This window comes from Rhipicephalus sanguineus, chromosome 1, assembly GCF_013339695.2.
Source record: "Rhipicephalus sanguineus isolate Rsan-2018 chromosome 1, BIME_Rsan_1.4, whole genome shotgun sequence".
Classification (NCBI taxonomy): Eukaryota; Metazoa; Arthropoda; class Arachnida; order Ixodida; family Ixodidae; genus Rhipicephalus; species Rhipicephalus sanguineus.
In genome coordinates this window covers 178,141,055-178,164,876 of record NC_051176.1, presented here as the reverse complement: position 1 = coordinate 178,164,876, position 23,822 = coordinate 178,141,055, and the positions used below count along the sequence as shown (strand labels likewise).

General features: G+C 48.0%; 1 protein-coding gene across 4 annotated transcripts in view; it reads left to right on the top strand.

Annotated features, from left to right (window-relative positions):
* LOC119403119 (protein virilizer homolog) overlaps nt 1-23,822 on the top strand; it is a 288,697-nt gene that overhangs the window by 174,236 nt on the left and 90,639 nt on the right. For all 4 annotated transcript variants that reach the window (XM_049418016.1, XM_049418020.1, XM_049418012.1 and 1 more), the window contains one exon: nt 16,136-16,409. In XM_049418016.1, the coding sequence (XP_049273973.1) occupies nt 16,136-16,409 (274 nt within the window). The remainder of the gene's footprint in view (nt 1-16,135; nt 16,410-23,822) is intronic.

Genomic DNA, 23,822 nt, shown 5'->3' with positions numbered 1-23,822 from the left:
CGTGTCCGATAATCGACATATGCGATTTGGGGCACTTACAACTGAATGTTCAAAAATTAACCGCCAAAGACCCGCATTGCCAACGAAATGAACACGGGGGAAAAAAAACAAACAAAACAAAGTGCCATACGGAAGTTCGCCGACTACGTTTCAGGCCACCTCGAGGTACCGTATTTACTCGATTCTACCGCACCCTCGATTGTAACGCGCACCCGTTTTCCGCGACCAAAAAAAAGAAAAAAAACTAAAACATAGATTGTAACGTGCACCCATTTTTCGTGAGAGAAAAGAACAAAAAAAAGTTCGTAGGAGTCAACCTTCGCACATTCCGAAGAACAAGTATTTGGGTTTTAAAGAACTAAAGTTTCAAAAAATAAAACACACTCAAACAGCGGGCCTTGCCGCTAAACTGTCACCACTACGGCGGCGATACGAGTCGCGTAATGAATCAGTCCTCGTCGCTGTCGGACACCTTGTCGCTGTAAACGCTTTTCGATATCGGGAAACCGGCCCTGCTTTGGTCCACTGAAACCTTTTCGTGAAGCTTTGCTGTAAAAAATCTTCTGCTTCTGTTTGCGCCAGTCTCGCCCGCACGTTTCGGGAACTCCGAACGACCGCGATGCGGCCCGATTTCCGTCCGTCTCTGCAAATGTAATAACTTTTCTTTTAAATGCGGCATCGTGGTGCACTTGTCGAGTATTTCGAGTCGGCACTTCCATGCTGTCGATGCGAACGCAGAACGGGATGACGAGCTCCTCAGCACACGTACGAACTAAAACAATGGCCGAGGCGCGTAGGAGGCGGCCATTTTGAAATGCCGATGGCAATATGATAACCGAGTTTTTTTTTTTCGGTACTCGATTCTAACGCGCATGCGATTTTTGGACTCGTTTTACCGAAAAAAAGGTGCGCGTTAGATTCCAGTAAATACGGTATGCGCATTACACAGAAACCATGTCGAATCGCGACCGAAATTTCACGTGCTGAGCGGTACCGATCGTTCGATTTCACGGGCGCGCACGCGATGTCCAAGACATTGCAATCGAATCCGGAACCACCATTCGAGAGTTGCATGTGCCAACCATGCCCTCGTTTTCATTAACGATATGATTCTCTTCCCTTCAAGTGCAGCCATCGCAAAAAGTTTCGTTGATTCCGCACCAAACCGAAACTTTTATCGCCCGCGACCGCTACCGAAAACCAACCAACGTTGATTAGGCCTACCGTGCGGTTCAGCATGTTGTCGTGGGAAGTTTGTCCAAGACAACATGCAGGTCGGACATCGAAAAGATCGCACTCAAGCACTAACCCAAGAACAGCGCGCGTGATACGAAGTTTGTGTTCGCGGCCGGGAGATCAACGGCGACAAAAGCCCGCCAAGCTCGTTTAAGTCCGCGCACTGGCAGAAAAGGCGAAAGCTAGCGTCATGAAGCCGCAAAACTTTTCAATTTGCGGACGAGGTAGCAAACGCGATATCTGTAGCAAGTGTGATAACGACGGCGCTTTTCCTGACAGGAAACTTACTTTAAAGCGCACTTGATGAGGACACAATCGTACGTTCCACGCGTAACGCGCTGCCGGCAAGCGGCCCCGGAGCCTTGCCGCCGCCGGTGCAAAGGCTACTCCGTCGCCTAGGCAACCACCATCCTTCCCCACTCGGCGAACCCGCACAGCGCTGCCCCGGTCTTTTTCCTCCCTCCGCCCCTCGTTCGTTCACTGCGCGTGCCCTCGCCCTTCGTAACGACCTCATCGCTCCCTCCCCAGCGGCGTACTTCCTTTGAGAACCGCACTCGCTACCGCGTTTGTCAGAAATATTTTCCCGCAACCGCATTATAAACGGTATTTCATCTTGGGGGACTGCACAATAAGCGGTATGCGTATACATGCGGTTCTATGGGAGGGTAAACGGGAGTCGAAAAAGACCGCATTATAACCAGTCCTGCACTATATGCGGTTACGTTATAAGTGGTCTGCACTGTACCAAAGTGATGACGTTAGCAAACCGATGTGGCATCTACTACATTTCACACGTGGGCCTCTGCTTTGCAGCACCAATACCACCGAAACGTACAGCATCTTCCGGCAATGAAACCATGTCGTCACTATTGTCTCCTTATGAACCAGACCAGGGGCGTAAAAATGAGTGCCTGCTTGGATGTGTGCAAGTGGAAGCGGAAAACCATTTTGTTTTTGATCCCGTGAAATAGGAAGCTGAAATGTGTTCGTACTACATGCGGTCGTGATGCGTCCGCAGTTAGAGTATGAGGGGGTCCGCTCTATGCACGGCTGGTGCAGAAGCCTAGCTCCGGTCCCAGCCGCAAATAGTACCGTGTCAACGTCCCCTTCCCGTAGCGCGCGTCATCGCAGCTACGACGGGTTCGGGCGAATAAGGCAACAGGCTAGCACAACAAACAACACTTTATTGCTACGCTAGCAATAACGCGTAAATGTCACGTAGAGGGATAGTCTGCTCTCGTAGAAAACAAAGGGTAACGCTTACACCTTCGGTCGATGATCGGCTCGCGGAAACTTGGGGCGGTGAGGTGTTACCTCGCAGGTCAGCAGGGCACGAGAGACCGTCTGCCTGTCTGCGCGGTTGTTTTATTCACCTCCCGTGTCCCTCCCCACCGCGAGGGTTGTTTCCCTCGCAGGGCAAGTTCCCTTTCCCGCAAGCCGGGATGCGAGGATTGGCGCGAGGAGTAGCGGGAAAGAAGGGGTTGTCCGGAAAGGGCAACGGTGCTCCTCTCCTAGTGGTCCCTCGGCTCCCGCCGTCAGTTCGTGATCGCGCCAGCCTTAAGGAAAGGAAATGGGCGCGCGTGCTCTCCCACAAGTAAAACCTCGTTAATTCAAAGTCACTGGGACTGTGAAAAACTTTCGAATTAAGCGGGTTTTCGAATTAACGAAACATACAACAAAAAGCGGGATGCAAGGAATTTTGAATTACTGAAAGGAATCAGAGGTGGTCATTTGGCCTTCTAGTTTGCGGCTCCAAGGGTTGTTTTCCAGCAATACCCGGTCCCATTTTTGCCACAAACTCAGGAAAATGGCGGGTCTCGCTGCTGTCAGCGCAAAAAAAAAGAAAGAAAAGAAAAAAAAAAGTCTTGTGGTCAGCTGAAATGCGTGCCTGCGGAAAAAACGGCGTGCTTCACTGCAGCACAGTGGTGACACGCGGGCAGCATGTCACCTGCTCCTCGCAGCGTCAGCGCGTCATGATGCGACCATTCGCCCATTCTTTCTGGTAAAATAAAGAATATGATAATGGCCAGTGTGACGGAATCCGCGATCTGTTCTGGCTGGAAAACATGATCATTGAAGTTTTCGAACTGAGTTTTCGAAGTAGGCGTTATAGGCAAGAACTCCGCCAGCAGTGCAAGTGCGCAAATTGCCGGAGCAACCGCCAGTCGGAGGTTTGCATATATCATGAATTCCGTCAGGTCGTCCTTTATTATCTTTTCTTTTCCCAAAAAGAATGGGTAAATCATGACGCGCTGACGTTGTGAGAAGCATGCGACATGCTGCCCGCGTGTCACCGCTGTGTTGCAGTTAAGCACGTCTTATTTTCCGCAGGCGCATGTTGTAGCTGACCACGAGACCGCGTTTTTTTTCTTTATTACTTTTTTTTGGTGCTAGCACCATCGAGGCTGGGTTGCTTCAACTGTCACTCATTAATATCGCTACACTGCATTGCCCTGTGGTTCCTAATGGCCGTCGCTTCCGCGGAGTTGCGGCGAAATCGGGATCGGGAATTGGCACATGGCACCCAAAGTTTTCGAATTAACCGGGCTGGCGCTGACCGCCACTTCAAAATATCCACTCAGATTTACATTGCAAGATACGGGACCGCAGAAACCCTTCGAATTAAACGGGATTTCGAAATAACCGAGTTCGAAATAATGAGGTTTTACTGTATAATGCTTCAAAAACGTCGGGATATTTTCTGTACGCAACATCACACCTTTTGTAGCTACCTTCTGACATTTTTGCTGATAGTTATTGTCGCAAGTTTGGAAAAGGAGCCACACTTCATTTCTAGACTTCAAAATTCAAATAAATCACCGTATTTTCCGGTGCATAAGACGCACCTTTTTTCCCGATATTTTCGCTTGTGCGTCTTATATACGTAAAAAGTCATGTGATTCTGCGAGAGAATTCATAAGAATATATCTAATCTTGTTATAACAATGAAGTGGCTGTGGTCTTAGATGTGAGCTACTTGCTGTTCAAGCAGTGTGGTGACCACAGTGATTATGGCCGCAATAAAAGCTACCACCGTCATGCGCCCTATTGTACTGTTCGAATTGTTTGTTCTTAAATGAAGCATTAAACTGATGGAACTGAGGCAATAAATAAAAAAGGGCACTGCAACAGTTTATTGTAACGCTGTGGTGCCCACAATATCAGTTACAAAAGTGAAAGTACTGCTTCATTATCATCATCATCAGTTTCGATGTGAGACGTCGCTGCAGTCCAGCAGTAGTTGCAGCTTCCTTCTTCTGGTCACCATCTACATTTTATATGTGTGTGTGTAGGTGGTAACCGTGCGGCGCGTTCATTATTTTGTTCTCACCAAGCCGCGTAATGCTGTAGAGGTATGGTAGCCACCATAGTAGAGGTAACGCCAACAATGGGCTTCAAGGCGCTTACTTACAACGCTGCGTAAAACTTACTCAGAGGCCGACAATGGCAACCAGCGATGCTGCCAACCGAGACTAAGGAACTTTTGACAGTGCGCCGGAGGATGTGGCTTCAAGTCCAGTGGAATAAATAGTGGTTTTCTGCGTCTTAAGACAGCGTTATGCAAGTTTTATACTGCTTCTTACAGATATTCAGTGCCGTGCATGCCTATGCATTTCGCAATGAATGTACTCTGCGTGCGTCGTTGTGTTTTATCACGTTGACAGAGTTAGAAATAGATGCGTCTTATACAAAGGTGCGTGAGGAAATTATCGCAGGTCAAAAAAGAACCAACTGCTTCGTTTGGGATGAACAAAAGAACTAAATTTATTTCGATAGAGATGCCCGTTGCCGAGCGAGTTCGCGATAGTACAAGGTTGCCAGTTGGTGAAAAAAAAGAGGGCTGAACTTGGCAGTTTCTTCATAGTTTCTTCATACTCCCCCCGAAATGAGCCTCTGGTCATTCTTCCGTGTATTCCATGGGGTATAAGAGTTGAACTGGTCTTCTCAAAGTGGCTCCATTCGGCATGTGCACCATGCATGCTCGGATCTTTCCATCACGTCCTAGAAGAACTTCGGCCACTTCTCCAGTTTTCCAGAGCTGCCTCGGCAGATGTTGTTCATGAACCAAGACAAGGGTTCCTTGCTTTAGTGCACTTGACGAATTCGGCACAGCGAAATGTGCCGATCGGAGTCGTCAGGTACTCCTTTTGCCACCGACGCCAAAACTGGTCGGCCATTCTAAGGCGGTAGCGCCAGCGACGCTTGAGTTGACCAGGTTTCTGAACCACTTCAGCGACGGAGCAGCCATCAGGAAGAGTGGTTAGTCTCTGACCTATCAGGAAATGAGACGGTGTTAAAGGTTCGGGTTCGTTCGCGTCTGTGTAGACGTAGGTCAGGGGTCGAGAGTTGATGATAGCTTCGATTTCAATTAGTATTGTCGTGAGCTCCTCAAAATTGCAGTAGCTGCTCCCCAAAACCTTCTTCAGGGATGTTTTCACAGAACGAACCATTCTCTCCCAAAATCCACCCCACCAAGCCGCTTTCTCAATTATGAACTTCCAGCGGATCTGGTGGTTTAAGAAGAAATTCTGGATGTCTTCTCCTCGTATTGTGGTCCACAGTTTCTGCAGGTCCTTAGAAGCACGCTTGAAAGTCTTTGCGTTGTCAGAAAAGATGACTCGACAGACCCCCCTTCTCGAGACGAATCTTCGGAATGCCATCAAGAAGCTCGACGTCGACATATTGGTCACCAGTTCAAGGTGTATTGCGCACGTAACTGCATACGTGAAAATGACGATGTAAGACTTTCTGTTATTTCCTTGATCTTTCGTGTTCAGCGGTCTAGCGCCTGTTACATCGAAGGGTGGCGCTTGTGTCACTTTTTCGCGAGGCAGAGGAACGACTGGCTTAGTAGCAGCACGGCTGTTGAAACGATTGCACGTCACACATTTCCTTAGGACCTTTTTTACCATCTGCCTTCCTCGCACAACCCAGTACTTCTCCCTCAGTTCGGTAAGAGTCTCTAGCGTGCCAGCATGCAGGAGACGGCAATGAGCTGTGTTGATGACAAGTTCTGTGATGGGATGCCTCGACGGAAGGACAATCGGATGCTTAACGTTGTAGGAAATGTCGGCAGCACTGAGCCGTCCTCCCACTCTTAACACGCCCTCGTCGTCGCAGAACACGCTGAGATCACGTATCGGAGAATCACTTGGCAAGCGTATCGAGCAGTGAAGACATTGGAGTTCATTTTGAAAGGCCTCCAATTGTGTTTGAAGTATCAAACAAGTGTGCGCCTCTTGCACTTCTACTGTCGTAAGATGTCCCTCGCGTTTCTCGTTGGGATGCCTGGAGTTCTGAACAAAACGCAGTACCCAAGCGGTAACTCGAACCAGTTTGGAGAGGGAGCTGTATTCCTGCAGGGGTAATGCGGATTCCCTTACTGTCACGTTGTGAACTCGCAGTGTCTTTCTTTCCTCCTCTGCGATGGTCATGTCAGCGGTGTTTTCATGACATGGCCAGCAAGTAGATGGCTGTGAAAGCCAGACAGGCCCGTTACACCACACTGAGCTTGACTTGAGTGCTCTCGGGGTTACTCCCCTCGTCAGGAGGTCGGCGGGATTTTCGTTCCCAGGACAGTGATTCCAGAGCTCTGGATCCGTTCGCTGCTGAATTTCCAAAACTCGGTTGGCGACAAAGGGCTTCCATTGTTGCGCGGAACCTCGTACCCAATGCAGTGCCATAGATGAGTCTGTCCACATGTACCATTTGTCTGTAGGGAGACCCAGTGGTTGCCCCAAATATTCCTTCAATCGTGCACCGATCACCATGCCCATCAGCTCCAGTCTTGGAAGAGACAATTTCTTAATCGGTGCTACTCGGGACTTTGAAAGAACGAGAGTCACCGCTGCTTCCTTGACTCCATAGGTGCACAAATACGCAACTGCACCGTAAGCTTTGGGACTCGCATCTGTGAAAATGTGCACATCTTTCCAGCTATGGTTGGGCAAGCTACCGTATCGTCTTGGCACTGTTACGTCTGTTAAATAGTGTAGCTGGGTGTGCCACTGCGTCTAAGCTGTCTTGACGTCTTCAGGCAGAGGAGCGTCCCACTCAATACCCAGTTCCCACAGTGTTTGGAACACGAGTTTTGTTGTCACTGTGACTGGAGAAGCAAGACCAAGCGGGTCATATATACGAGCTGATACCTGAAGGATGAATCGCTTCGTGTCGCTGTTTCGATCTAAGAAATCCAAGATCGCCTTCATGGAAAACACCAGATGATCTCTGTCTTTATCCCATACAAGTCCAAGCACTCGCGAGACACTTAATGTCGGACACTCAACGTAGCTCAGGGCACATCTGGTTCCTTCGTCGTTGAACAGTTGTTGCAGCTTCTTGGAATTTGAATTCCATTTGCGCAGTGTCATGCTTGCTCGATTCATGACGTCTCGTGCACCTCGGTAGAAGTCTACAGCGTCCTCCTCTGTCTTCGCTCCTGTTATTAGGTCATCCACGTACAGGCTCTCGCTGATAGTTTTAGTGATGCGTGAATCACCCGCAGTAGTTGACGAATGATGACGCACTGTGGCTGCGAGAAGGAACGGACTGCTTATCACACCGAAGGGCACTCGTGTCATTCTCCAGACTTCTATCACGGAATCTCAGTCTTGCCTCGTGGGTAAGTGCTCATACCACAAGAATTGGAGGGCATCGCGATCTGCCGGTGTCACTGAAATTTGCAGGAATGCCTTCTCAATGTCTGCACTTAGTCCGATGTGGTGAATTCTGAAGTTAAGCAACACCTTCAGCAAGTCTGGGTTCAAGTTTGGTCCTGGCTCCAGGGCTTTGTTCAGGGAGACACATCCTGTGTCGCTTGACGATGCATCAAATACGACCCTAATCTTGGTTGAAAGGGTATCGGGTCTGAAGACAGCGCGATGAGGCATGTAGTACACTCTGTTGTCGTCGTTATTGATTTCTTCCGGCGGAAGTTGTTCGGTGAATCCTTGCTCCAGGTACTGACGGACAGCCGCGTCATACTCGATAAGTGTCGCGTCATCTTTCAATAGCCTCTTCGTGAGACTTGTCAAACGCTTCTGTACGATCGCTTTGTTGTGAGCGAGGTGAATGTTCAGAGGTTTCCATGGTAATGGCACTGTTGTCTTGATCGACGTCGAAAACGTGTTGACGGTTTCTTGGCTTTTTTTGTTCGGTTGGGCACAAGAGTCAGTAATTCCGATGCTCTCCAGCTCCCAGAATGATTTCAGCTCGTTGGTCAAACTTATTGTGTCATCTGACACTCCAGCACGAAGAACTGCCGCGGTTGAGCAGCAGGCAGCTGAGCTACTGCAGGGAATGGCTCCTTGAAGCGTCCACCCAAATTTGGTCTTCAGTGCAACAAGTGTGCCCTGCAGCTTCTTGAAGTCACCATACACCAACGACTAGTAATAGTCGGCACCGATAAGGATGTCAATGCTGCTTCTCGCCAGGTGGGCTGGTTCAACGGTGACATCTGCCAATTCATCTATTTCCGCTTGCAATTTTTGCATAATGTTCTCAGGTACTCGCAGCTGATCAGAGCAGATTTCTGGTATTTCGAGAGCTTCGATGAAGTGCTCGTTGCGGTCATACTGACTTCTTAGCCAAAGTTTCACTCTTCTGCGTTTTTCTTTGATAATGTTGCCTGATCCTCCGAATGGGTAGATCGTGATGTCCTCTTCACCAATCACCTCTAGTTGCAGTTCGCGGGAAAGCTTCTTTGTGACAAAACTTCGTTGGCTACCCCCGTCGAAGAGGAAGCGCGTCAGAGTTCTCCTTCGTCCTTCTGCCCATACTTGAGCCGTTTGAAGAAGCACGGTAGGCACATTGTTCGACTTCTGTTCCGCTGAAGAGTGCGACTCTGCGGCTGTGTTCTCAGGCTGCCTCCAGGTGGGGTCACACATTTGTGACAGGTGTCTTCTTCCACAGTGCTTGCAACTTAGCCTTTTGTTGCGGCATTGTTTCGACATGTGTCCCTTTACGCCGCACCGGAAGCAGCGACCAGCCGCAGTGAGTCGTTTCTTCTTTTCATCGAGCGACATTTGTGCCTGACACTCGTGAGTCGTGTGATTCTTTGCATCACAAAATGCGCATGAATCGATCTGCTTCGATTTTCCCGCAGAGAAGAGCGAAGCCGCTGATCCTTTTGGTGTTTTGCTTTTTTCTTTATCTCGATGTTTTGAGCTGGATCCTTTTACTTCGCTATGGCCAGTCTGCAGTGCCTTCTCTCGGCTCTCCACTTCGGTCTTGAGAAAAGCTCGTAAACTCTCGATGCCGATCCCCTCTTCCTTGCTGTTAGCGGAGAGTCCCTTGTGGTAGTTGACTACTAGTTCCGATGGCAGCATTCGCAAGAGTGCGGAGCAGAGCAGGGCACCGTAGCCATCTGTTTTGCGATGCAGATGGTCATAGAGTCGACGTAGGCCGATAACCTCATTCTCGTTGCGTACTGGTGGCAACTCGAGCTACTGAGTCAGATGTTCTTGTATCAGCACGTCTCGTCGACCAAAGCGCTCTTTAAGGAGCTCGATGGCTGTGTTGTAATTAGCTCCCGTCATTTGGATGCCGTCGATGGCCGATGCAGCCTTCCCAGAAAGTGACGACCGCAAGTACAGAAACTTCTCAGAGTCAGAGAGGGTGTCGTTTTCGTGCACCGCCCTCTCAAACTGCTCCCAGAAGGACTGCCACTCCGTGGAAGCGCCGCTAAATTGCTGTAACTCGAGCTTCGGTAGTTTAACGTGGGTCTGCGCAGCCCTCAGAGGGCAGTCGGTCGGCGCCCCCGTCGCGGCCATTTCTGCTTTTTTTTTTTGCTTTTTGCTCTTTGGCTTCTTGGCTGAGTTTCACGATGCATGCGACGATCTGTTCGTTGTACTCGATTGTTCTTATGTAGTTTTGCTCCGCGTCTTCGTCCACAACTAGTGGTTCAATGGCATTGTCCACTTCGTTTAGTTGTATTTGGAGGGCACTTAGCCTGGCCGACAAGACACTGAGAGCTCGGTCGTTCGCATGGCTCGCCAAGAATAATTCTGCCTCCGAAATAAGTTTGGTCACCTGAGTTCTCAAGGCGCTCCTTTTTAGCTTGAGCCGGTCCATCCTGGCGTCTACGATGCCTGGCGTCTGTGATTCTGTGTTGCCTGGCGTATGTGTTGCCTTGAGCAGTGGTGTCGGTTCGGCTGGGTGTGGCGTCGTCAGGCCTTGTTGGTTGAAGCGCCTCGTCGACCGTTTCTTGCCCGAGGATCGTTTCTGTTTTTCCTCAAGCTCGTTGTGCTGTCGACATCTGTTGACCCAGCTGCCTCAACGGTAAGTTCGATAACTTCTTCCCGGGTTTCGGCACCAAATTATGAGGAAATTATCGCAGGTCAAAAAAGAACCAACTGCTTCGTTTGGGATGAACAAAAGAACTAAATTTATTTCGATAGGGATGTCCGTTGCCGAGCGAGTTTGCGATAGTACGAGGTTGCCAGTTGGTGAAAAGAAAGAGGCTGAACTTGGCAGTTTCTTCATAGTTTCTTCAGTGCGTCTTATATATAACTTTTTTCCGTGAAGTTGTAAAAAGTAGGGGGTGCGTCTTATACAAAGGTGTGACTTATACATCGGAAAATGCGGTACCTTCAAGTCATCTGTTCTCTGTCAAAATTCCTCAGAGCATTTCTTGCAAGCATGCAAAGCTAATCCTGTAGTCAGTTTACTGTCTGATTTTGGTGTCCATGCTCCTTTAATGTGAGAAATTTAGATTTCCTGATTGGAGCATGAATATCAGTAGAAATGCACCATTTCCTTCAATTAATTATTAAAGAGGTGCCAGCAAATGCCATTAAAATCTTTGACATCACACTAAGCCACCTTTTCCTGTGCTTTTTCTGGCTCGTTAGGCTTTGTTTTTTTTTTTTGTTCGCAGCAAGAGTGTAGTTTTTCGCATTATTGTGGCATACTTTAATAACACAAGGCAAATCATTTTTCTCTTTGGTGCCCCTGTAATGGAAAAAAAGATGATCGGGATGTGCGTGTGGCAGTAAAAAGTATGTCTCTGACGAAGATGTGTATGGCTGTTCTGTGGCAGGCTGTATTGAGAATGATGTGAGGTGACGAGAACAGCTGCTTCCACACTGCTTTTGCGTGATATAATAAAAGGACATTGGGAGTTTCATTTAGTAACTAAAAATGTGCTAGTGTAGTACGTACTTGTGTCACCCCGTGAATGGGATGCAGTTGCCGAGCAGCTTCCAAGGACTGACGTATTGATCCTCCAAAACATTCCACAAAAGCACAGAAAGTTAGGTATAGGTCCTTTGGTGTACCAGCGAATGCTGATTGTAATCCAAAGGCCGAGTCAGAGCCTGGAGTTGACAAAACACAAGAAATGTGTATTCTTATTTTAGGAAGGTACAAAAATTTCACATACTCGGTACACACTCGGTACATTACAGCACAAAAGAACTCAGATTGGTTTTAGAGCAATCGGGAACAATGAATTGAATTGCACTAAAACTACAATTCATGAATTAGAGGATATTCAAGAGCACTAAATGACCTCCTATATCATTCACAAGGCTTGTTGACAGTCCGCAGTCCATGGCGTAATCTTGCGGTATTTCTTGAAGACACTTCTTTCGGAAACATGGACGCACATTGCATCACGTTGGCTGTAGCACTGGCTGGATATTTCCCTTCTGCTGTCAGCTGGTTACGTGCCTTCTCGGTGCCACTGTCAGAGTGGCAGACAGCTCTTTGCCTCCGCATGCTTATATTGGCGTCTGCCTGGGTTTGAGATCTTTCAGCAGGAATTACCCATTCGCAGTACAAAGGAAGCTTGGGAAAGTGTGAGGTCCTTCTTGCATGCTCAGGTGGCATCGGTTGACGTGTCCCTTGCGTGTAGTTTTGTTATGTCTTGGTTTCTTTGAACGTTCCAGGTTTTTTGCATCTGCTTGTTTTGAGGGGTGCTGGCTGTCTCTGTGTGTGTTTCTTTGGTTTGCACTCTGAGGTGGCCGTGGTTTGAAATTTGAAAAAGCTGGCGGCCGAGGTTTGAAATTTGACACTGGTTAAATTTATAAGGCTGTGGCATGTGCTTTGTGTACGTGCTCATATGTTACAACTTCTTTATTACTTTCTTGACACCATCAATAATTTGGCATTCACTGTGAAATCCGAATCAATGAGTTCTACCGCTGCAAGATCTTGATCGCTCCCCTGCCTGAGAACATGGACGTAAATACAAACAAAAAGCGCAGAGAGGAGAGAGTGATGGCTCCGTAAAACTTTAAAAACAAAACAAATGTTTTGTATGTGGACGCTTCAAGATATAACTTTAAACGGTCCGTTGCAACAGTACTTAGCAGCGAGAACAAAATGATGACATGTGCATCCCTGTACACGTCCTCGATCGCTAAGGCAGAATGCTTTGCCATTGCCCTTGCAATCAAAGAGGAAGAACGGAGGGAGGAATTACAGACCATTATTATCACCGACTCGCAGGACACCGGCCTGTAGGGAAATGAGCTCTTGCTCAAGGGCTCACGAACCGAGCAGAGCCTCAACCGCACTTTCAATCCGTCCAAAAACTGCAAGAGGAAATTAATGAGGAAACTAACGACCCATCCAGAATGGCCCCTCGAGAAATTCTTGCTCACCAACGAGGCACGTGGCAAAAATACAGCACCCCCCACAAATATTAGAAAGGGAGGACACGATTGACCTCCGTAGGATTCAAACGGAGGTCTTTCCCGACCTCCAAAGGTTCAACAAAATTTTCCCAATGCTGTATCGGCACGCTTGTCCGTGATGTGGCGGCTCACCATCGCTATATCGCATTTCGTGGGGTTGCCTAAACGAACCACCAAATTTAGATACCTTTCTAGGTCACTATAATCTTTCTAAAACGTTCAAGCAATTGGAGGCGCAGCTCACCAGCTCTGACCCGGAGGTACAGCTTGCACTCCTGGGTCACGTCAGGCAGGTAGCAGTAGCCAGTGGAGCCCTGGAGTTGGGGCCCCACCCATCGAGCTCATGACCCCTTATCCCAAACACTTATGAATAAAGTTCTCTTCCTCTCTCTCTCTACCGCATACCAGCTGATCTTTCTTGTATCGCTGGTGATGCCCTTATGCCCTTATGTGGCTGGCGCAACAGGGAGCTGGCTGGCGGGCTCCGTGCACTTGCGTGGATGGCTCATGATCTCTAGTGCGGGAAAACTGTATACAGTAATGTGCTGCACCACGTCATTGTATGAACCATGTAAAACTGTTTATCATTAATTTATTAAATTCGAAGCATTTTATAGTGAACCAAGGGCACTTTGACTGTTTCTAACTATATTTCTATCTAGTATCTATCTGTGTGTTTGTCTGTCTGTCTGTCTGTCTGCATCCGTCCCGTCTAGCCACCTAGGTCTGGGGGCTCTTGTGGCCGTCTCCTTAACTTGTTATGTACTAAAATTGGCATAGGAGGACATGATTGCATGACAAACATAATTAACAGGTTATGGCATGAATAACATGAAGCCCTTTCCCACAGTCACGTGTGGCACGTACCAACCTACCACGGCCCATGGAATTCGGGTATGCGCCACAAATGGTTCACAGTGTATATCAATCCAGGAACAATGAAAATGGACTTCGGAAATCTGGACGCAGTAGCATTAAGGAACCATATGTCACCGAAAATCTGGTGGCAGCGTCAGTGGCATTGTCTATGAATGAAAGATCTCAATGGCCATAAAGAATAAAAATCACGGTTTGACAAACCCATGCATTCTGCATGGCAGTCAAGTGTTCTACCACAAAGCCACGCCAGTGCATGAAACTGCTTTGGAAAAAGACCCTGTACTGGTTTCATGATGAGGCAACATCATTTGTGGTTGCAATGTTGGCTATCCACTTTCATATGTACATTACCAAGGTGTCTACCAATCTGAAAACCTGGAATTGTCAGGGAATTTGGACATGTCTGGAAAAGCTAGGGAATTGTCATGGAATTTTTTATAAACCTGGCTCTGTCATGAAAACTGATTGACGGCAGTCTGTGTGACCGTCACGAAAACATTCTTTACCTTTGATCAAAACTTATAAAGCCGCTCCTTTTTCTGAATCTAAAGTTAACAACTAAGCTGAAGCATTAAAAAAAAAAAAGAGTGCATACTGTTTCTTCTACAGAGCACAGAAAGCATCTCGATTCCCAGGCATGATGTTACTCACTCTGATAAATTTGTTCTTGTTTGTCTTGGCCATGGCGTCAGCTTGACTTGAAGGCATTCTGGTTTGGCCAGAAGCATTATGAGAAGAGGTTCGCCGGCAGATATCCTCAGTTCTACAGTCAGCTTATGCATGTTCCCAGTCTTTTTTTTTTTACCACTTGGGGGCCCGTTTCCAGTACACAGTCAGTTTTCCAAGCAGGCTTACCACTCAGGAAATGTACTCAGAATCATCATGGAAAACCTGGAAAAGTCTGGGAATTCGGAAAAATTAAACTAGTAGACACCCTGATTACATATGTGCTCTTATGACTCACCAAACCATAGTTGCTTGACCCAGGAGAAATACACTGACCACTGCTACATATGTACATCATCACAGCGTAGCGTGCACTTCATTTCGACAAAACTGACGTCTGTGCTCTAATGTGAACACCAACCATCAGCTACTCTTTAGGCGCCAGTGCAGTCAACGTGCCTGGCAAGCCCACAGTATGCGCACTGCTACACAAAATATGCAAAGATGTCGGTCCCTCTCGTAACGCTTGATTAGAAAAAAAATTCTGCGTTAGGCCCAGCCAACCAAATTGCTGGTTTCACTAAAAGTTTATTCCTCCTCCTCCTCCTGCATAGGCAGTTTCTTGCTGACTGCTCCACATGCAGTCGACTTCCACAATTTGTGGGATCTGCTGGAATTTTTAAAATTTTGATGTTCTCATAATTTTTGCAACTGCCTTTGTGTTGCACAGCGGTACCTGCAAAGTTAAACCATTTTACAACATATCACCATCCTAATTTTGGGTACAATGCATTGCACCCAAAATGTACCCAATGCATTGTACCCTTTCATTTTACCCCATGAAAGGGTACAATGGACCTTTCTTACTAGATTATTATATAGTCTGTTGTAATGAGCATGAAGTTTAGCATAAAATGATTGTGTTGGTATTAGCAGGCAACAGTACGGATGGTATCACTATCATACACCGCAGAGTTGGGAGAAAACCTTTAGAGCAGCAGGCCCGAGTGTAGTACTAGTGTAAATGGGCTGCAGGATGTGTGGACCATTTGCTTTCCATGTGTGTGCCAGCCCATGGTGGTCTGCAAGTTTTTTATTGATGCAGAAATTCGAGAAATTCTTAATAACGCTGACTCTGAGGACTTCACAGTGTTGACTACAAGGTGTCTTCAAGTGACAGTGATGGCAGCAAAGAGGTCATGCTTCCTGTTGAACACAGTTTATTCTAATTAAAATAATTAATTTGCATATCTGACACATAGAAATTTTTCAGAAAAGGTTCGGAAATAGCTTAGAAACATATTTCCAATATTTAGCACTTGAAGTTCATGCCCACATTGTGTTATTTAGGCAAAGCCATTTTAATCCACGATGAAGAAACCACCACTAACAGTGGGCACAAGCAACTAAAAGGCACATCATCTAAATGGTAATATTAGTTGATTCTTTTAGCAATTAGACACCGAGCTGAAATGTCAGTAATATTGATACATTGGTACTATTTTGTGCTTGGCATCTCTCTTCAGTCTTCAGTTGCAATGAGATGCTGTGACTTCTTCCACCCACAGCTCCTCAAGCTGTTAACTGAGGATTGAAGACTGGCTGCAGAACTTTTGATAAAACAGGCATTTATCCACTGCCACTTAGTGTGGGAAAGACATACTGACTTTATAGTGTAAGGCTGGGGCATAATTTTTTTTCTTTTACACATTCAGACTCTACGTGCTCAACAATACAGCAACTCCTTCGTCGTGTGTGCGTTCAGCTGTCAGACCTGACAGCCCCATCAGCATCAGTGGTGGCACGAGCACTTCTGGATGCCTTGCATGGCTCTCTGGTGGGCCCATGTTTTGGAGCGGGAGAAGTTCGTTGCCTCACACCACAGAACTGGCCTCCAACTTCTGGCACCCTCAGCCTGCTTGATCACTTATTGTTTCTGCTGACGCATCCCCCTTTCAAGATGGCTCTGCTGCATACTTTCAAGTCTGGGTAAGTAGTTTGCATATTGTCTCAGTCTGCTTAATGGTTTATTTATTTGCTTACCGTATTTACTCGCGTAATGATCGCACCCCTAAATTTTGTCGTCTAAATTCGATTTTTCTTTTTCCCCGCGTAATGATCGCACCCCGAACTTGCCGCATCGATATGTCGTGTGCCAAGTCTAGCCGATGATCATCGCGTTTATCATCTGTCGAACGTTGCGTTAATAACTCTTCCAAACTCGCCAAGTGAACTGCACGCACCAAACATATTTGTAATTTTTGCCCACCGTTGGCGGAAACGTGCCATTTATGATTGCAGTAAAGGCAAATGCCGCAGTTTTCACTGAATGCCCGCCATGTGTTTTATGTCTGTGGCAGCTGAACGCGCCCATCTTTGTTTCTGTGATCTGAAAGCAGGCATCACTATGCTAATGCCGTAAATTTACTGATTTAAATGAAAGCATTCCTTATTTAGACAGAAGAGACTGTTTTGACGCGCGTGACGTACTCACAACCACCGTGACTGACGAAAAGAAGAAAAAAAAAATGCGGTCGCTTCGCTCTGTGGGCCGCCATGTTTGTTTTGCTATCCCGCACTGTTACAGCGGCGGCCGCCTGTTGGTCGACCTGTTGTCATCCCGCAGCAACAAGCTGCCGACGCATTCCCATAATTCCTGAAAAAGCCATGTCGCTGCTATGCCAGTCGCTCGTCACGGCGTCACTCGACACCACGTTTTTTTGGCTGTGCTTTGTGATCGTCTGTTGAAGCACCGTTTCACCATGGGGCGGTATGCGAGCTTTACTGCCGCGTTCAAGCTGAAGGCGCTTGATTACGCGCTAGAGCACGGAAACCGCGCTGCCGGCAGACATTTTGGCGTCGACGAAATCCGGATCCGATATTGGAAAAAACAGCGCGAGAAGCTCATGGCTACGAACAGCACGCGCCGGGCTTTTCGCGGACCCAAAACGGGCAAGTTCCCTGACATCGAAAAGGCAGTCCTCGAATACGTGAGGGACATGCGCAAAGACGGTTGTGCCGTGTCGTTAGACATGGTACGGACGCAGGCGCGCACAGTTTCCCGGAGGCTGGGAATAGCCACAAAGGACTTCCGCGCCAGTTCCGGCTGGACGACACGCTTGATGCGGTGGAATGGACTGTCGCTGAGGCGGCGGACGTCGCTGTGCCAGCGACTTCCATCCGCGTACGAAGACAAAGTGATCGATTTTAACAGGTTCGTCACGAGGATACGCCAGAAGAACGGCTTCCTGCTGTCACAGATAGGCAACGCCGACCAAACGCCGTTGACGTTTGACATGCCTCGAAGCACTACTGTGAACGAGAAAGGTGCTCGAAGTGTGCTCGTGAAAACGTGTGGTGCGGAGAAGCAGCGGTGCACCGTGATGCTCGCAGTGACGGCAGACGGGCGGAAGCTGCCACCGTACGTGATTCTGAAGCGGAAAACAATTCCGAAGGGAAACTTTCCCCGTGGCATCCACATCCGCGCTCAAGCAAAAGGGTGGATGATGGCAGACCTCATGGTCGATTGGATCAAGACGGTTTGGGGGCGAAGAGCAGGAGCGCTTCTGCTTCCTTCACTTCTTGTGCTGGACAGCTTTCGGGGCCATCTCGTTGACAGTGTCCGTACCGAGCTGAAGGAGCGGCGCACGGAAATCGCAGTGATCCCTGGGGGTCTAACTTCGCTGCTACAGCCTCTGGACGTGTCACTGAACAAACCATTCAAGGACAACGTCCGGAGGCTGTACGCAGAGTGGATGGCGGCGGGCGACCACGATTTCACGCCAAGTGGCAAAATCAGGAGACCCTCCGTGGAAGTCCTCTGCTCATGGATTCTCGAAGCGTGGAGTACCATTTCCGACGAGGTGGTCGTCAAGAGCTTTAAGAAGACTGGCATTTCCAACGCGCTCGACGGGACAGAAGATGACCGTCTGTGGGACAGTGAAGACACTGCCGATTCCGACAGGGAATCGTGCGGCGACGACACTGACGCCAGTGACGCTTCGGACTCAGAATGAACGTTAGGGGGTCAGAGAGTTCAAAAATAAAAGGGCAGTGTTCCATGCATGTAGCTCCTGCATAATGCGTGCATTTTATTACAAAGGTAAGCCTTACTCTACTTTTATTTTTGGTTATGTTCATGATAGCTATCGTAAGAATTCAGATTAGCGACTTTGCGTTTTCGGTGCTCAGAATATTGTTTCACGGAAAATTTACCCCGCGTAATGATCGCACCCCGAAGTTGGCGTCAATTTTTTTGAAAAAAAAGTGCGATCATTATACGAGTATATACGGTATTTCACTTAATGCCAATCCTATACAGAAATAAAATCTATAGGAACATAGTTTCAAATATTAAGTCGTCGTTTCTACAACACTAACTGCACAAGAAAAGCGAATCTCTCATAACAAACAAATATTAAAGTTTTAAAGAATGTTATACCACCATGAAGCATATTGTTGGGAGACACAAAAATAAGTTTTTAAGTTTAAGAAAAAAACTATTAACGAAACAAAGTAACTATATGATACTAACATTGACAATTTCTGATTAACTTGATCCAAAGATTCGAGGTTATCGACAGAAGGGTCCAAGACACAATCAGTGCATAGTAGCAGGGGGGTAACCGTCGCACCGCTATGCATTGGTTGGCTACTTGAAACTTATTGCTTGGAGAGCAAATTGTGCCGCAGACATGCATACTCAGTCAGTCTTGCAGTGAGCCATCCTTTGCTCGCAATCCATGACTGTCGCACTGTGCCACATCCTAGGTTGAAGAGGTACTGATGCAAAAATTTTGGTGTGGTGTGTTTTTACTTCAATATGTTGCCGGAGGCCTTATTAGTCACAACACGGCACATCGCTTGCTGTAGTGTGTGACAGATAGTAATTAATTACAGTCTGTTTATTACTAACCAGTTTCAGTTTTGATTTGGGAGAGCTCCGAGAACGACAAGCCACCATATGCAACTAACGCCATCTAGCGTGTGAAACGGAACACAGAACTGTGACGCACTTCCACGCTGCCTGCATGCTCTTACGCATGCGGCAAGTGCAGCACGATGTCATTGCCATCATCATCGTCGTCGTCACCTGGTGGCAAAGGCTTTCTTGAGGTTTGCACACGTTGTCCGCCGCGGTGGTATAGCGGTTACGGTGCTCGGCTGCTGACCCGCAGGTCGCGGGTTCGATCCCGGCCGCGGCGGTCGCATTTCGATGGAGGCGAAATGGTAGAGGCCCGTGTACTTAGATTTAGGTGCACGTTAAAGAACACCAGATGGTCGAAATTTCCGGAGCCCTCCACTACGGCGTCTCTCATAATCATATCGTGGTTTTGGGACGTTAAACCCCAGATATTATTATTATTATTATTAGGTTTGCACACGTTCGCCGCGGGCATGGACTCGCGAGCAGTCGTCGAATAGTAGCCTGCTGGCACAAGTGCAACAACAGCGCAATGGTGACTATGAATTTAGCTGGGCATCTCGGAGCTCGACCACAGTGGTGACGTCTCAGAAGTATTGGGGTCCCCCTCAGGTCACTTTGTAGGATGTCATTGTTGAGAGGTACGGCGTATAGCACTAGATCGGGCACGCGGTCTTCAAAATTCATATAAATTATCTTTAAAGCTGTATTCACTGTTCAGATTTGGTAGATTGTATACGCATGTTCACGAAAACCAATCCTGCAGGCTATCTCAGTCATGAAAGTTTGTGTCAGTACCCTTTTAATAAACCTGTGTTTGTTGATGATCTACGTTGGAGTCAACGAATGCGGCCGTAGCGCCTTTTGTGTGTCGCGGTATGGAGGCGCATTGCATATTCTCCTGACTGTGCTTGTAAAAGAAGCCTTGCGCAAATCTGTCTCCACAAGATATTTCTCCCACCAGCCCCCTCCTTTTTCACCCCATCTACCTGCACCAAATTCAAGATACTATTCTGCTCCAATACCAAGGTTTTTCTGCTGTAACAAATGCTCCAGGACTTGTTTCAGCTGTATTGCCACTGGAAGCTGGTTCTTGCATTGACCAATACTGTACAACCTCAATTTGACCTTTGCTATAATGATGCAGGATATTACTAAGTAATGCATATAATGAAGTAAATTAAATACCCCTTGGAATCGCTATAAAGGTACTACACGTATTTGTGACTGTTTTACCATACTGTTTGTGACTGTTTTACCATAGTTTTTTGCTTCCACTTATGTGATCTTATACAATGTATAATCCCCCCCTCACACAATACTCCTGCTGGAGCCTGTGGGGGTTTTGTGAATAAATAAATAAATAAATACCTGTATCGTACGGGCACTTTTGAAAGGCCATTGAGTTGACGGCCGTCAAAACTCCGCAGCTCCATCGATTCGATAGAGTTGTCGCGTTGCTACACGGCAGTTTTCAACGGCCGTTGAGTGGTTCAGCGTCTCTTGCAAAAACTGCGTGGCGCTGCGGATCTTTATTTTCGTATTCATGTCACCGAAAGTTAAATAATACAAATCCGCTTAAAATCACATATGTACCTGTTGTTTTTGTTTAAACATTTTAATAAAATGTTTATAGGGGTTAGCAATACATATTTAATTTTTAAGTTGTTGAGCAGCGAAACTGGCGAGCGATGCACGGCAAGACTGCACGATAAAGACAAGCACGTTGCTGCTGTCGAGAGTATGTGCAGTTCGCACATTTCAAGTGGCACAAATACTTTAATAAATAATGGATAGTGCTCACATATACTGCTTTAAAGCATACTGTTTAACGTTTTGTTTTTGTAATCGTGAGTACGAGCACACTGTGAACGAGAGAGCACGTTCGCGCGGTTTCCGCTTCCGTCGTTCAATGGCCATCGAAGTTTCAATGGAGTTGTGGGGTGCTCTATTGACTTGATAGACTATTCACTCGATGGCCTTTGAAACCGCCCGTGTGGCAGCTCGTGCTTGACCATTGAGTCAATAGACTATCGGTTGGAAGGCGTTCCAATCGCCCGTGTGACACGGGTATAAAATTATTCTTTCAATGGCTGTAACAAAACTTGTTCCCGAAACCACAAATATTCAACCTTTCCATGCTAAGCATATCGCTTGTTAAACACTTGAGCACTTGTTCAGCACTTCGGAACTCCTGCGTCCCGGTGTCAAACATGCTGTAAAACACGCTTTTTCCTGCTGCTGCTAATGCATGGCCATGCGCAAAGAGTTCTGTCATTGTACTTTCTTTCACTGCTGCATGCCACTCAGGCTGGCGCAGCTAAAGTACTAACAGCATGGCAGGCTGGTACCAATTCGCCCTTAAAAAAATTGCGCAAGTTTCTGTTCTTTCTTTACATCCTGGTTTCTTGTGCAATTTTTCAAGAATGGGTGGCTAGCCATGATTAGATTGTCACCTCTGACCCTCAGCAGTAGAGAGATAATAATCTATTGCGGAATAAAAGGGGAAGCCTAACAGTTTATGAGATATTGTCACGTGGTCGGGACGGCGAGGGAGACGGCAGTTGGGCTATTAAAGACGTAACTCTTTATTTGGGCAAGCTTGTGCCCGGGAAACGAAAATTTAAACTACGAGCAATACATGCTGTTTACTGATAGCGGCAAACAGAGCATCGGCCATTGATAATCTCCAAGCAGTAAAGCGCACCGGCTTTTATACATGTGCTATTGAAGATTAAGGGGGTAACAGCGCGAACACACACCCACAAGAGAGACGACACGGACACAAAAGCGCTGACTGACTGCTATTGAAGATTCCAGCGTGACCGCTGGTGGCCGCGTAAGCTCTCGAATAAACTACTAGACTATTCGCGTCCTGCACGCAATCTTAACAGAATGATCTCAAACAATCGCAAAGCTTCTCAAACATGCGATGCTAACAGTCTTTGCGGGTGAAACCCAAATACATCAAAATAAAACACGCGTGGAAATATGTAGCTACTTCTGTCACGATCCGCCCCGGGACCGCGGACGAGGGGGGCCGAGGCGCCCGCGCTCTAACAAGGACGACCCAAACGCATGGCGGGGTAACAGCTACTGACTGCCGAGCCGCGCTCGTCAGTGTTTATTCTTCACGCACGACCAAGGTTGCCTGCCGAACCTGGCGAGGTCATGAAACTAGGCTAGGCAGGGCGCCACACGCTCGTTACACCCCTCACCCCCAGTTATTGTACACAACATAAAAAAAATACAAGTCCCAGCCGGTTCGACGTTCATTTAGGTAGGCGAAAAGCGGTCTGGTGCCCTTCGTCGTCGATTGCTCCGCCTGGGTACAGGTGTTGAGGGACTAGGTGCTGTAGCACCAGGTGCTGCCTGTGCCACGCTTGATTCCTCCTGAGACACTGCTGTGGTTGGCAGAGATGGCACTGAACTTGCCGGTGGCCCAACTAGTGGCGCACCACTGGAGGCGCCTGTCCCTTGCGAAATGGCTGTCTCACTGGCCGCAACTGGTGTTGCCGTGGATGCAAGCCAGGTCCCGCGGTTAGCCCTCACATGGTCAGCATGCCGGTGCCATGTGGTTCCATCCTGCATTCGTACGAGCAGAGAGGAGGAGCTTGCAGGCGAGACCACTTGTCCAGCAGACCAAGGTGGGCCAGAACGGAAATTCCTGGCGAATACTGGCACTCCAGGCTCCGGCAATGGCCAAGGACGGCACCCTTTGTCAGCAGCCAGCTTCTGCTTCAGCTGTTTGAGGAGCGCCGTAGACCGGAGGTCTGGATGCAGAATGTCCAACGGTGTCTTCACCATCCGTCCCAGCAGAAGCTCACAGGGGGCACGGCCGGTGACATCATGAGGTGTAGTCCGGTACTGGAAGAGTATGCGGGCGACCTGCGTACGGAAATCCCCAGCCTGGCTCTTCTTAAGTTTGTCCTTAATAGTCTGCACCACCCGCTCAGCTGCACCGTTTGAAGCAGGGTGGTACGGAGGAACCATCATTCGGCGGATTCCGTTCTTTGTCAGCCAGGCCAGGTACTCTGCACTGGCGAAAGCGGGCCCATTATCGGAGACTATGATGTCCGGCAGCCCCTGGGCTGCAAAAACCTGCCGAAGTGCTGCAATGGTCGCACCTGCTGACGGAGTGGTGACAGGTAGGACTTCTACCCACTTTGAAAATGCGTCGACTACCACCAGGAAGTAGTGGCCTTTGAAGGGGCCCCCAAAATCCACGTGAAGGCGGGACCAGGGCCTCTGTGGGAATGGCCATGGGGTGATCTCCACATGACGCGAGGCCCGTTGATGTTCCTGGCAGACTTGGCAGCTCTGCACCATGTGAGCGATGTCCTGGTCCAGTCCAGGCCACCAAACGTGGGACCGGGCCACCATCTTTGTCTTTTCCACGCCAGGATGCCCCGCGTGCAGCAACTGCAGGACCCTGGACCGGAGACTTTGTGGGATCACCACCCTGGAACCCCAAAGTA